This window comes from Callorhinchus milii, unplaced genomic scaffold (assembly GCF_018977255.1).
Source record: "Callorhinchus milii isolate IMCB2004 unplaced genomic scaffold, IMCB_Cmil_1.0 Scaffold3, whole genome shotgun sequence".
NCBI classification, from domain to species: Eukaryota; Metazoa; Chordata; class Chondrichthyes; order Chimaeriformes; family Callorhinchidae; genus Callorhinchus; species Callorhinchus milii.
Genome location: NW_024704744.1, coordinates 80,713,017 through 80,727,776, shown reverse-complemented (window position 1 = coordinate 80,727,776; position 14,760 = coordinate 80,713,017). Strand labels below are relative to the sequence as shown.

Below are 14,760 nucleotides of genomic sequence, written 5' to 3'. Positions count from 1 at the left end.
TGTCAATAGTTAAATCAGCATAATTTTTTGTTGATATTTCGCTCACGACTACTGGAAGCATTTGCACCATTATTAATGTATGAGTGGCACAGAGTTCTCTCTCTCTGTCTTTGTTGTTTTAAGGACGATATTTCTCCCTCTTTTCCCCCGACCTTTGAAATTTCATATATGTCTGACCTTACTTCATCCCCAAAACAAACAAAACCCTCATTAATAATAATCCTTGCATTTGATACAACGCCTTATCACAGTGTTGAGATGTCTCAAAGTGCTTCACAGAATATAGTGTAGATTGACTGTATTTTGTAAGTAAAACACAGCAGCCAGCAGCCACAGCAATGTCCTACAAACAGTCATGGAGAGATTGACCAATTTTTTTTGAGGGATTATTATCCCAGAAAGCAAGCTGCTAATCAGGTTGCTAACAACCGGGTTCCTACCTACTGTTAGATAAACAGAGGCGTATGGAGTAAGGAAACTTGCTTAAGGTTTCACCCCGCCTGGGAATTGTACATAGGTCCTCTCGCTTGCGAGCTAAGCGTGCTAACCATTACACTACGGGATTCTACGTTCACACCTTTATTTCCTCCTTCAACATCCTCCCAATGTGAAATGTCCTTTACAAATGTAATTTTGTTGTTGTTGTTAACTCTCCTTGCCAGCTTTCCTACTTTTAATCATAATAACCTCCAGTTTCATTAAAAAAATGAATGCAGAATTTCAAATAGTGACCTGATGATGGAGTGAAGACACCAGCTGCATGCTGCCATAATGCTGGATAGGAAACCACTGCAATGCAGCTAATGATTATGATAAAACAAAATTTATCAAATGACAAGGTTTAAATATATCCAAAGAACAATTGGCAGGAATGTCATGGTTTTGTCTAGGAACCAGGCAGTTCATTGAGACATCCTTGAGAAAACCCTGACATTATATACATAACAGTAGCGTTTTTCTTAAATTGTAGAAAAGCTATGAAACGTCTTTGTTATATAACAGACACTTGCACAGAAATCCTCCTGCCAAACATGGCCCTTTCTTTTTTGTGGCTTTATATACAATCAAAGCCATTGCTCAGAAGAAACATGCTGTGAGACTTAGGAAAGTGCTATCAGCTTTGTCCATCCAACCTCACTGTGGCATTGTGGTGCAAGATCTTTGAAAACAAGGACCACATGCTGGGCTTCACACAAGTCATTCTGGGCAGGTTAGTTTTTATTTTTGTAGCTAATTAAATGGGAGGACCCCCAAAAAAGGGCTAAATGTCACAGCCTTCAGGTCGGTACTTGGATTTCTTGTTCTAAAGGTACCCGCAGAAGCATTTATAATTTGTTACTCCGTGCAGAAGCCCGAGTGGCAATGCTGAGCACCTCCAAATCATGTGCAGTATTTTGGCTATTGCAAGGATTATTATTACTGCAGCTGTTACCCTCTTTAGCGAACGGATTAGAAATATCAAACCCATCAGACTGAAAGTTGTCAACTGTACACATCAGGCACAAAGGAAAATTCAAGAATGTAAGCACTGTTACCTGCAAAATGCAAAACAACCTTAAGGCTGTGGTGAGAAAATGTCAACAAGTCAAAATGACCCAGAACAATCAACCAACTTCATAAAGACGAGGCGTGTGCAAAGGTCTTTCTCGATGACGAAAGCTGCAGTTGACACTGAGCTAAGAAGCACAAAAACTGACAACAGAAGCAGACCTGAAACCAGCAGGAGACCAACAATTTTACATGAAATGACTCACCATGAACAGGTCTCGGGCACCTATGTCTACTGCGAGCAGAAATGCCTTCTCAAATCTCTGGTACCTGTCGGAATTGTGCAAAACATTAGCAATTGCAGACGTACGGAATTTCATCAGTACTGAAGAAAATGAGCCACCTCAAGCTACATTTTTTGATGCAATTAATACAATGTTTAAACAGTACTTAAGGTAAAATTGTGTACGGAGGAGTTGAATGAAACAGGTTTTGCTTGTTTTTAGAAATGGATGAATGACTTTGATCATTCACGTGTGAATGATCCATTGTGCAATACTGCTATATCCTATCAGGTGTGAGATAAAAAATAATTTGATATAAACTAATTTGATTCAGATATATACAATATCGGTTGCTGAAGAACCCTACTTACAGCATTAGAATTGAATCTTTGTTTGTCCAGCAATGGAATACATTGACAGCTGTTAAGAAGTTGGTTGTTCTGTCCATTCTGTCCTAAAGGCTAAAATCGATTATGTAGGAATGAACAGCAACCACTCTAAACCACAAAGATGCGATTAAACATTTTATATGCAAGACCCTATCCCATTATTGTGCATAAGCTGAAAGCACTCACCATTAAAATCAGTTAACTGTATCCGAATGAGTAAATATGTGAGTACAATTTGGTTTTAACCCCATTATCATTTTCTAAACATTTTTCTTAGGGTGATGCACCTTGGGGCTTCTACTTCACAGATGCATGTACTTTTGCATGCTTTCTGCTGTTGCTATTGTTTTTTCTCAAAAAAAAGGCTTTTGTTATGTAATCAAATCAACGCAAAGAACCAAACTGGGAAGTGATACAAAATGAATTTTTCAGCAAAACTCTGACGGAGAAAATGCACAAATTGCACTCATCAGTAAAAATCACTGTGAGTTTTCTGCAGCTCTGCCACCAGCAGCTTTTCTCAATTAGACCCAAACAAAAACTCACTTTAATGTTAAGTCAACATGAAGCTTATCCACATTATAAAAGAATGCTGCTCGCCTCTGCTGTCTCAGCTTGTGTTTTTTAAAGAGTCTATTGCGGAAATTACTTAGTTAAGTGCTAAAAAGGCAGACAAGAAGCATATAATTAACAAGGTACTGGAAAATTGATGGCCTCACTCACCTGAGCAGATGGTGGAAAAAACGTCTGGCATATCGGCTGATCGGATCCCTGTATTCCAACACAGTTATATCTGATAAAGGTCTTGTAGGAGCATAAAATGTTCCAAGACTTGATTCCAGCTGTGCTGTGGAGCACAATAAAAAAAACTCCTCAGAACATGTACAATCACTAACATAATTATGCTGTTCCATGGATCGCTGGTATACAGTCAATATTTCAAACCAGGATCAATATTTGATTGCGCTATTGCACTACGAGACAACAGGAATGAATACATTATGAAATGGGGTGAAAAAAAGTGTATATTTTGATCTTTGACTGATTTAGAAATCAAGTCTATTATTGAATGTCATTGGATTATATTTTAAATAAGTCTTCTGTGCAAAACAGGGGATTTAAGGATTCTATTCTGCAACAGCATCTTGAAAACCCCTATATTTGCCAACGTTAATTCAAGAACATTACATTTTTGCCATTGGTCGCTAATTAAAAAAATAAAATATCCATTCCTTTCCCCAGGCAGTCATCATCAGTTAATAATAAATAATTAATGAAATTCTTAATCCCAGAACCTATCCACTGCACTATCAGTTCTTGTATTTGCAGTGTTAGAACTTACAAGACGGCGGATAGAGAAAATTCATTTCAAGTGACAGAATGATATTTAGGGAGGAATCAATAAAACATGTAGTTTAAAGCAAAAACAAAACAGTAGCTTGATAGGCACTGACAGTTTCCTTGACAGTCTGAGACTGAGCTACGGTTACAAGCTACGTATGTGACAAATATCACTTGGCAGGATAATGGTGAATGAACCTCCTCCTCGGGATCTGGCACTTGTTTCATCATCCTGCCCAGCTGCCATCAGCTGTTCAAAGAATGGTATTTGATCTCAAAGTTACGGACCTATTTACTAACTTAAAGGATAGGAGTGGAACTAAGCAACAGCAATAATACAAAAAACAATAGTGCAACTTAGGAACCATAGCGGAAAAAGCAGTTCCGCTCCTCTTTTCCTGTAATAGTGCCATGGATTTAATAATCTTATTTAGAACAAAAAGAAAAAAACTTCAATGACCAAATGCTGTTCCAACTCGTGCCTAAATAAAATTCAAGATGCCCCAATCAAAAGTGCATTAAACTGTAAAAAAAAGTTGCAATGATACTTTCGATCAACCAAGCTATTAGTTACTTGTGTGCCACACTGATCTCTAGCGATAAACAGCAGAATTTCTGTTTGTTTTAAAAATCTCTATGGCTGCACAGTATGTTGGATCACCCAATATGGTTGTCCCGAGCAACAGTAGACACTGGTTTGTGCACGCGTTCCTCACACATTCCTCCCCCGATTGCAACCATATTGCTTTTGGTAAGAAGCAACTAGAGGTCAGGTGCTTCCCACAGGGAGCCATTCACCCCAGGCCAGTGCCAAGCACTTATTTGCAGCTGGCTGCAGAATGGCACGGTTAGAGGCCTTAGGAGCAGGTCTCTAGTATGAGGATAGAGAGAGACAGGGAGGTGGAGGAGAGGGTGGGAGAAACTCCCAAATACATCATTAGAATTTAATTTATTGAATAAATATTCTGTTGAGTTTGTGCATTAAACATTTGATAAGGGATTTTATTGGAATGGGACATTTTGAAACATGTATTGCTATTCATGAACAGAGTAAACTCGAAAATGATATGACAGATTGCAACTTGTTAAAACTGAAATTCTAGGGACTGGTATGAAAAATATTAATATTACACAAAAGAACAATGTTCCCAATGTGATGCATCATTTACATGTGGATTCCCTCTTCCAGCTATGTTGTTGAGTAACGTGCAGGACCACCACACAGCAAGTTTACAGAGTTTGCTTGTGCAAACAGCTTACTCTTTAACAGTTTACTCAACATCAGAATAATAATCCTTGCACTTGATATAGCGCTTTTCATGTCTTCGAGACGTCTCAAAGCGCTTCACAGGATATAGTGTCAAGTGAATGAATTGACTGTATATTTATGGGCAAAACACAGCAGCCAATTGTGCACTGCAATGCCCCCTAAATAATCGTGGATTGAGTGACCAAATTATTTTTTTTCTTGAGATTATTATCAAACGTATGGAGAAAGGAAACTTGCCCAAGGTTTTGCCCTTCCGGGAATCAAATCCAGGTATCTCACTTGCGAGGTGAGTGCTCTAACCACTGAATATGAAGAATACATTGCTTTGCAGAGGATGATGCAGGCACAGGGAGAAAATAAATTTTGGATGAGGAGTGGTAATTAGAGATAGGTAAAATCGTATGACTTACACAGATGTGATTATATTTATTCTTTCGGAAACTCAGACATTTCATGCCAAGTGATAATTTTAAATTTTGTTAATTGAAGTCATAAATACTGAATTTCCTTATCATTTTGCAGACAATCAATGCCATTTGCTAGGTCTACAAAATCATACCCTATACAATTATATGAGGGCAAAAAGAAAGGAGTTGAGCTGACAATAAACTATAAAGGTTTACCTACATTAAAGTAAGTTTTGTCTATTTAGAGAGCATAATCTGTTTGGCTCCCAAATCTATGGGGTTAACATGTGGGATTTCTAGAGGGATTCTCTAATAAAGAATCCAAATCATGCAAAAGAAATCCTGCATTTTACATCCCCAAACTTCAAGTGTTGAGAGATCTTCATCCAACATGCATTAAAGGCTTATAGTACCCAAAAACAAACTGATAGAAAAAAAATTCATTTTAAAAGTACTGTAATCAATGTAAATTCTCATGCATGTCTCACATTCTCGTTCCAATGTAAGCTTCTGCTTAAGAAGGTGGTCCACAATGGCAATGAGGCAAGCATAGCACTGTGAGCTCAAGGTATTCCAATTCATGCCACACAAGATATTGATCGCCTCATCAATCTGTTCATGACGAATATACTGTCGGATGAGTTCAGTGGGACCCAGCTGGCCTCTCATTATGGCACCTGGTATAAGAAAACAAAATGTAGTCTTGAGGCCAAGTCTATTTTAACAAATTTTATATATTTTTTTAAAAAAAGGCAGAAACTGACGTGAGCTTTAGGCAAATCATTTCATTAAATACTGTAGGTATAAAAATAATTCTACATCATTCATTGTCTCTTAACAACTAGATCACTAACAAAAGGGGTTAATTATTTGGAAGTCGATTGATCCTCTAGATTCATTTGATCTTGGTAACAAGAAGTGACTAATCAGCGACTGCTTAACCTTGTAACTGTGGAAGAGGAACAGCACTGGCTGGCACACCATTCCCAGTCACATAAGTCTTGTGACTCTCAACAATCCAATATTGTCAGAAAAAGTTCAGTCATTACATTTTTGGAATGTTTAAGGCAAACATCTACAAGGAATCACAAAATAAAGTGAGAGATGTTAATTGTGGATGTCAATACTCTTCCATCTGGGTGCTTGACCTCTTGTGGGTGGTGAGCTTCCAAATGACCTGCACAGGAGAATGAGGTGACAGCTAACTCATTGCCTAATTGATTTAAGAACAGTGCCTAGGGAAGCAGTCCAATTAAAATTACAAGCTAGCAATTAGGACTCTAAATCCCTTCTCTGAGAGCCTGCTGGCAATAAAAGCAAAATGAAATGCGTTTGCAATATGAAGGTAAAAGCTGAACATTTCTGAAAAGCTGTCGTAAGCCAATCCATCGGGGGATAGCAGAGAGAGCTATGTAGGCGTATAGTGAACATAGGTAACCAGGTAATTTAGATTTTTTAAAATAATGGACAGCATCAAAAAATGGATTGAACATGCAGTGGTAATTAGTGAAGTGCTTCAGGAGCCATACAGCTGCCTGCTGCTACCTTTGGCAAGCTAAAAAGGGATGTGGGAGTTTTAAAAAAAAATGTTTCAAAATTAATTTAAGAAAGAGATTGTGATGGAGAGTTTTAGTCCACCAACATGATTGCCATAGAATAATATTAAAATGAAACATAATTTCCTCAAACATAGAGAACGTGATCTGAGTGGGAACTTCTAAGAGAGCACCAACATGGAGATGAGGCTATTCCACACCTCGAGAGGAAAGTGGAACAGAGGAAGGAAAGGAACCCAAACAACAAACAGTGGGCAAGACACTATGGGAATGCTTTTAAGTGCCTTTTGCTTGGCAAATACAGAGAGGCTATCAGATGGGGGCTAGGAGCAGGCTAGGAACAAGAAGAAAATAGCGTCAACACAAGAGAATCTAAAATAGAGCACTTTTTAAAAACAAAATGGATGGGTATGAGAAACTAACGTGTTACAAGAAATAAAGCTTTTTTGTGCAGTTTTTGTTAGTAAATCTGAACTGAAGTACTCTTCATGTACAAATAGACCAGTCTAGCTGTAACATCCTGCTTTTTCATAATACACAAGTTATTCCCCATTGTGTGAAATCAATAAATAAAAACAGAATTTAAAAAACGGTGAAAAAGCTGCACTTCCTCTCAAGGGATATAAACCGGTGACTGAGGAACAGTCCAATTTGTCATGGGAATTTGTTTTCTAAAAAAGAAAAATTTACAAGGCTATGGTGAAAGAGCCAGTGAGTGGGACTAGTTGGGTAGCTGTTTCAAAGAGCCAGCACAGGCACAATGGGCCGAATGGCCTCCTTCTGGTCTGTAAGATTCTATGATTCGATGACTGGCATATCATATCAAAATGACTAGTCGAACTTCAAAACACAGAATTTAGAAGCAAGTATCTTAAATATGCCCTGACAACTAGACTGCTAAAGAAGGAATTCTGATGCATGTCAATATATGTCCTATTATGGTGACATTAAGTCAAATGAACACTGAACACTCTGTAGCTTATGTTATAGAGGCATATATTTCACATAATGCAGGAGATCAGATTTCTCTTTCAAAAATTTGCAGAATGCTAAACAATTTGGAGCAGTGTAAGGGTATAACCCTTCATGACTTTCGTCAGATAAATACAATTTTTTTTAAAAAAATCCATAAATTTTTCCAATTTGGAGGGGAGAGGGTACAAAGAAAATATCAAAATCCACTTTCCAAACGTGGAGCTCACCAAGTTTAAAGCAAAGTACTCCAACAGGTCCTTTGTCAAATCTCAGAAACATGAGATCGTGCACATTAAGGCTGTTACTGCTAGGAGAAATAACCTGAGGAACTGTCCATTGGATCTGGGCCAATCTGCTTGTGACAGCAAAGTGTTGGCTAAGCTGAAGTTTGATAGTAGGTGTAATGTCCTCCGCCAACAGCTGTATCTTCACTGGCGACAGGGCCATGTCATAACACTGAATTTCACCTTGACTGCTGCTCACCACAATTATTGCCCCTTCTGGATGCCACTCTATTGAAGATGGCATTAACTCTGTTTGAGCCAGTAGAGTCAACCTCCGATGGGCATCATATAAAATCACTGAAGAATTTTCGCAACCCATGACCAATTTGTCTTCTGCATTATTTCTGCTACAGCAAGTGGCTCTGGACTTCAATGGAACGCTCGTCACTGTCACCCTTTGCAATCTGTTCCTTGCACACTCATAAATGCAGCTGTCTGCCATAGGTTCTTTTTCTGGACCAATAGAGCATTCAACTGTGTGGATCTGATAGGGTTGATTAATACTGAACCCCGCATCCAGTGGATCATTTTCTGTGCGGATAAAGCTTAAGACCTGAAAAGGAGAAGAAACCAGGCACATATAAATAAATTTGGCCAATAGTTATACAGTTAACATAACTTATTTTTCCCATGTATGTGATTACATTAACGACGACAACAACAAAAAAGTTACATTTATAGAGCGCCTATCACGTTGGGAGGACGTGCATTAACAAGAACAAATTAAGCATTCATAAATCAAGAAAGTCTTGCACTTTCCAACTCTGAAGCAACTTTTAATTGTTCTTCAGGCAAGTCCTGTAGTTCTGCAATAGAGTTCCTGTAGCGTATTGGTAAGAGCACTCGCCTTGCAAGCAAGTGGACCTGGGTTCGATTCCCCGGAGTGCAAAAGATTGAGCAAATTTCCTTACTCCATATGCCTCTATTTACTTAGCAGTAAGTAGGAACCTTTCCAAAAATAATAATACTTTGGTCACTCAATCCTCGACACTTTGTGGCACACTGCTGTGTGTAATTGGCTGCCACAAAAAAATAGTCAATTCACTTTACAGTATATTCTGTGAAGTGCTTTGACACACCTAGAAAATGTGATAAGGCACTCTACCAAATCCAAAGATTATTATTATTATTGGAAGTCTGAAATGTATACTAAAACCATTTTTATGCTAATATAACAAATATTAAGCTAATGTTAAATATTAACCATTCAACATTTTTTTCACTAACCAACAGTGATGTTGAATTTATATAAAATCTTGGTTAGATCACATTTGGAGTATTGTGTCCAATTCTGGTTTGCACACTATAGGAAGGATATAACAGCGATGGAAAGAGTACACCATAGGTTTACAAGATGGCAGATTACTGCTACCAGGATAGACTGGATAGAGGTTAGGCCTCTTTTGCTAGAGAAGTGATGTTTAAGGGGGGACCTACTAGAAGAATTTAAAATTATAAATGGGTTCAATAAGATTAACATAAATAGGCTGTTTCCATTGGTGGGAAATCGGTAACCAGAGGACACAAGTATAAGATAGTGACTAGGGGATTTAAAAGAGAATTGAATTGGGACTACTTCATCTAGAGGGTAGCGAGATTGTGGAACTCGCAGCCTGAAGAGGTGATTGAATCAGATAGTGTCGATGCATTCAAGAGGAAGCTCGACCTTCACATGAGGGTGAAGAGAATAGAAGTGTATGGAAGTGAGTAAAGGAATGGGTGGAGACGCGTGTGGAATACAAACACCAGCATGGATTGGTTGGGTCAAGTGGCCTGTTTCTGTGCTGTACATTCTTGGTAAATCTTTGTAAATACTCTTGAGTGCTATGCATTCCATTCAATGCAGAGCAAAACTCTTCATCACTTTGCCTTAAAATGAATGCTGAACATTAGAAAGTTAACAAATCACAGTCAGGAGAGATTGAACAGTTAATGTCCTTTACACAGGGTCTTAGAGATCAGGCTGGTCTAAGTTTAAATCATGCAAAAAAAAACTGCTCAGCAGATATCATCTTACACCAGCGGATGAATAATGGTGGCACGCTTTGTTGTTGTTTTCTGAATGCCCATCCAGTATTTCAAAATGCAGTACCTTATTAAGTCTGCAGAAAGACTTGACTAGATTTTGAGTTTGCAAATATTCAATTTAGAGTTTTTCACGCAATGCATAAAATACAACATGTTATGTCCAACTTCTCTAATAACATAAATTAAGTTCTTCTTGGATGTATCAGATGATGTAACGCTTATTCTCCCCTCTATTATTGGAGACCAAGATTCCCAAAAAGGGCCATACAAGTAATTCAGCACATCTACAGGCGCTGACAATTTATTCACAATAACTGCACCCTTGGAAATTTGTCACGTCATCCTTTTAGCCAAATAATGTAATATAGGTAATCATCAGTCAATATACCTTGGACAGGTATATTGTCCTTTCTGACATTCGGCACATGCAAAAACATGCAAAAAAAATACACTTTGCCTTCCAGACAACCTTAAATAACAGAATAAAGTTCAAATCCCAATCTGGACTGACATCCTTGTTCAGACTTCCCCTAAGGGGGGAAATATATATGTCAGTCAGCTGGGTCACTTGAGGAACACAAGTCAGGGAAGGTTAATTTTCACCCTCATACAAACCGGGCACCTTAGCAGTTGCCCAAGGAACAGAAATCACGTGCCCACAAAATGAACTGCCCTGATTTTCACTTAATAAAGTTTTGCTTGGGTGCAGGGGTGAAGTTAGAGGAGAAAAAATAGAAAAGCAATTGTTAAAATAAATTTAATTTACAGCTGAATCTTATTCACAAACCATTAATCATGGATTATCTTTAAATAGCTTTCCCCCCCCCAAAACTGACTTTACTTTGTTTATAGTTACTTCAAAAGAAAAAAAATTAAAGGGCTGGATGACACAAGCACAAAAACAATCTGCTGTACTTAATTAATGTAGATTACTTCTTTTTTGAAGACTTGTTTAAAATCTTGTGTTCTCTCGGAAGATTTAATGACAATAATGATCCTTGCATTTGATATATCATTGAAACGTCTCAAAGCGCTTCACAGAATATACTGTAAAATGAATTGACTGTATATTTATAACCTAAGGAGATTCCTATATTTAACAGGAATTCCAGTAGGAATATATATATGAATGTCTTACTTATTTTCATTTTCCATAGTCCATTTTCCTGTCCATTTTTAAAATGATTGGCTAGACTCAGATAAGCTTGACAGCTATTTTAAAATTATTATTCCTCTCACAAAGCAGCTTGAGACAGCAGTAAACACATGAGAGAAAGAGAGAGAGAGAGAGAGAGAGAAGGTGGGAAGGTGGGAAGAAAATATTAAAAATACTGGGCTCTGCTGACAGAAAAAAAATATAACGAGGTAGGGTTAGGGTTAAGCAAAGGAAATTCTAAATGTCGCACGTATCTGGGCAAAGAGATGTCGCAGTGGTGAGGGCTAACTAAGGAAGGAATGGAAGGTGAACAAATGCAGGTTTTAGTTCCCACTTTGTTGAACTCCTGAACTCAGCTGCACTGTTACAGGCAGAGATTCAGCACAGGCCAAGGAGCTCTGCATAGGAGCAAGGTAGGAGCAAGGTAGATGAAAGGAAGAGTTACCATACTGCTCCTATACACCTCCTTGTGGCATAGTGTCATTCATGGGAAATCTAGAAAAAGTTCTACCACCATCCCTTCCTCCCTCCCTGCCGCACAAGAAGACCACAAAGGCATAAATAAAAGAAGGAACAAGCTTCCTTTTTCAAGGAAGTTACATTCCATGAAAGAAATAAAACTTACCTTTTTTTTTGCATTTGATATAGCGCTTTTCACGTCGGGAGGACATCCCAAAGCGCTTCACAGAACACACTGTAAAGTGAATTGACTGTATATTTGTGGGTGAACGCGGCAGCCAATTGCGCACAGCAATGTCCCACAAACAGTCGTAGATTGAAAATGACCAATTTATTATTGTTTTTGGTTTTGGAGGGATTATTATTAGGCTCTGTGTGGAGTAAGGAAACTTGCCCAAGGTTTCGCCCTCTGCCTGGAATTGAACTCAGGTCTCTCACTTGCAAAGCGAGTGCTCTAACCACTGAGCTACAGGACTCCTTTTCTGTAAAAAACACAACTTAGTACAGTAATTAAAATAATCCTTATTTTTGGTATAGCGGTTTTCATGCGAACGCCTGTCCCAAAACTCTTCACAAAATATACAGTGAAGTTTAGTGACTGTATGGTTTGCAGGCAAGTTGCATCCAGCAATGTCCCACAAACAGCCATGGAGTGAATGACCAATTTTATTTGGGGATTGTTGGCCAGGATACCAGGAGAAACTCGCTTCTCGTTTTGAATAATGCTGAGGAATCTTTACCGTCCATCTTAACAGGCAGACAAGACCTTGGTTTAACATCTCACCCAAAGGACAGCACCTCCAACAACACAGCACACCCCCAGAACTGCATTGGAGTGTCAGCTTAGATGATAGGAGTTCCATGTCCCGACGTGGGGATTGAACCCACAAACCTTCTGATTCAGAGGCAAGAGTGCTACCAACTAAGCCAGGCTGGCGTAATGTATTTACATCTTGTGAATCAAAATATCTAAAAATGTTAAACTTCTTGGGGTTTTCTAACTAATGTTTATATATACGAAAATCTGCAGGGGGGAACAAAAAGGAAACACAGGGAAAGGAAGCATAATCCGCAGGAAAAGCCTGACCAAGATCTGAGAACCCTGTTCTAGTTGCACTTTTATTCAGATGATTAGCTGTGGAAGGAGGTGGAACTTCGTTTGACAAAAGGCTTTGATCTTCCTTTTTCCTGAATGGATAATATCTGAAGGTATTCTTTAGTGGCCAAAACTGTCAGCTGGATGGAGCTGTAAAGAATAAAGACTTCTGACTCACTGAGTAATGCTAACTGGAGGGCGTTTGTGATTTTTTTCCAAACATAAAAGGTTAAATAAAAGAACGTTAATGAAGCTAGAAAACTTGATCTGTGACTCAAATAATCATCTGACCACACAAATAGATACTGTAACAGCACAAATTTAGAGGTTTAATTGTAACTGTTTAAATCTCTTGAGCCCTACATTTGCTTATTATGGGAAAGACTGAAGTTTCCAAAAAATATTTTTATTTAAACTGGGTACATTTGTAGGGCTACAAACTCCCTCTCTTCTTACAGTGCTATGTGTTATATGTCACCCTATGTGAAAAGTGTTACGTTATCCTATGTGAAAAGCACTATTTAATTTGAAGTTACTGTTTAATTAGGTAAAGAACAATGTGTTGAAGCAAAGGGATCACCGCTTCTTCTCTGTTTATCATTAAGTCTTGCGATTGTTTACACCAACTACTGTAATATCTACTAAAATGGTCTACAGCATGTATCTTCATGGCTACAGATATTATCCCTAATATGTATATTTGAGGATGTGTATGTTTATCATTAGCTTTCGGTTTTTAGGGAAGAAAACACGAGCTATCACAATGCCTTAGGATTTGATCTTTTGCTTTTTTAATATCATTGTTACAATTATTCTCAATTAAAACACATCCTCAAACACACATGGTTCTCGTGTTACACAGCACACATACTAGGTGTGGATTACAGTGAGGCAGGAAGTCTGTGGTCAGCCCTCGATCTGGCCTAAGTATCCTGGGTGTGTTGCAGCAGTTCTCTGTTGTGCCAGTGTTGTCATGGTTCACAAGCTGCCATAGCAAGACTAGAAGAGTCAACTGTTGGAGAACACCCACAATATGTGGAGAGTTCCTGAAATATCATTCAGCTGGACTGTAGGGTGGGATGTCGGAATTTCACCATAAGTGAGGCTTTGCCGATGGATACCCTAAGGCTAAGAGAGTGACGTTCCTCTCTCTATTGCACACCCTATATCTGTATCGATACACCCAAAATGCCTCCACTCCCTTCCCTCCTGGTGCCACTGGAAAGAATGGGTGGGAAGATATTTTGGGTCTGGCAATATAGGGACCATGTGCAATAGGGAGTGATTATTCTAATGCAGCGATTATCAATATGCCAGGTAGTTTGGCAGGTGTTGGTCCAAGTTACAAAAATTGTACCACCCAGCAGTAGTCGTTACAGTTGCTGAGGGTTAATACTCCCTATTTTGGGCATGTCGCAACTTTCCTAAACTTTTGCCCTTTCCTGACAGATAATAATAATAATGAATAAATCAATAATCCTTGCATTTGATATAGCGCTTTATCACGTCATTCAGATGTCTCAAAGTGCTTCACAGAATATATTATAAAGTGGAGTGACTGTGTATTTTGTGGGCAAAATGCAGCACCCAATGATATAAATAGATAGATATGTAATAAATATATAAAATAAATATATCTGGTGAACTTCACAATCAGTTAAATAAGCTTAAGGAATCCTGAATGGGAATATTTGGAAAAACTAGTGGAGTCTGGGTAAATGTTCAATTTGAGGATACTAACTCATGTGAGTTTACATAATATACACTAGTGTCCACAACAACAGAACAAAAACTTGTATTTATATGGTCGATTAAACACAAAGTTTGCATCACAGCCAATATTTTAATGCCACAGTTAAGTAGTAAAATTAGTCTGTAAGTGACACAGTCGAATGGAAAAAATTTAGATCTTTAGATCTTTCTTTCGTTCAAAGAAAGAATAACTTCTTAAAATAGCATATTATCATTGAAGAAAACCCCTGGCATAATATAGTAGACTCTATGTAGGCTATAATGTTATAAGTAGG

At 38.2% G+C, this 14,760-nt stretch overlaps 1 protein-coding gene across 4 annotated transcripts in view; it reads right to left on the bottom strand.

Annotated features, from left to right (window-relative positions):
- LOC103177943 (WD repeat containing planar cell polarity effector) overlaps positions 1-14,760 on the bottom strand; it is a 98,299-nt gene that overhangs the window by 30,067 nt on the left and 53,472 nt on the right. For all 4 annotated transcript variants that reach the window (XM_007892344.2, XM_007892347.2, XM_007892345.2 and 1 more), the window contains 4 exons: positions 7,938-8,547; positions 5,668-5,856; positions 2,885-3,008; positions 1,755-1,818 (listed from right to left, as the gene is read on the bottom strand). In XM_007892344.2, the coding sequence (XP_007890535.2) occupies positions 1,755-1,818; positions 2,885-3,008; positions 5,668-5,856; positions 7,938-8,547 (987 nt within the window). The remainder of the gene's footprint in view (positions 1-1,754; positions 1,819-2,884; positions 3,009-5,667; positions 5,857-7,937; positions 8,548-14,760) is intronic.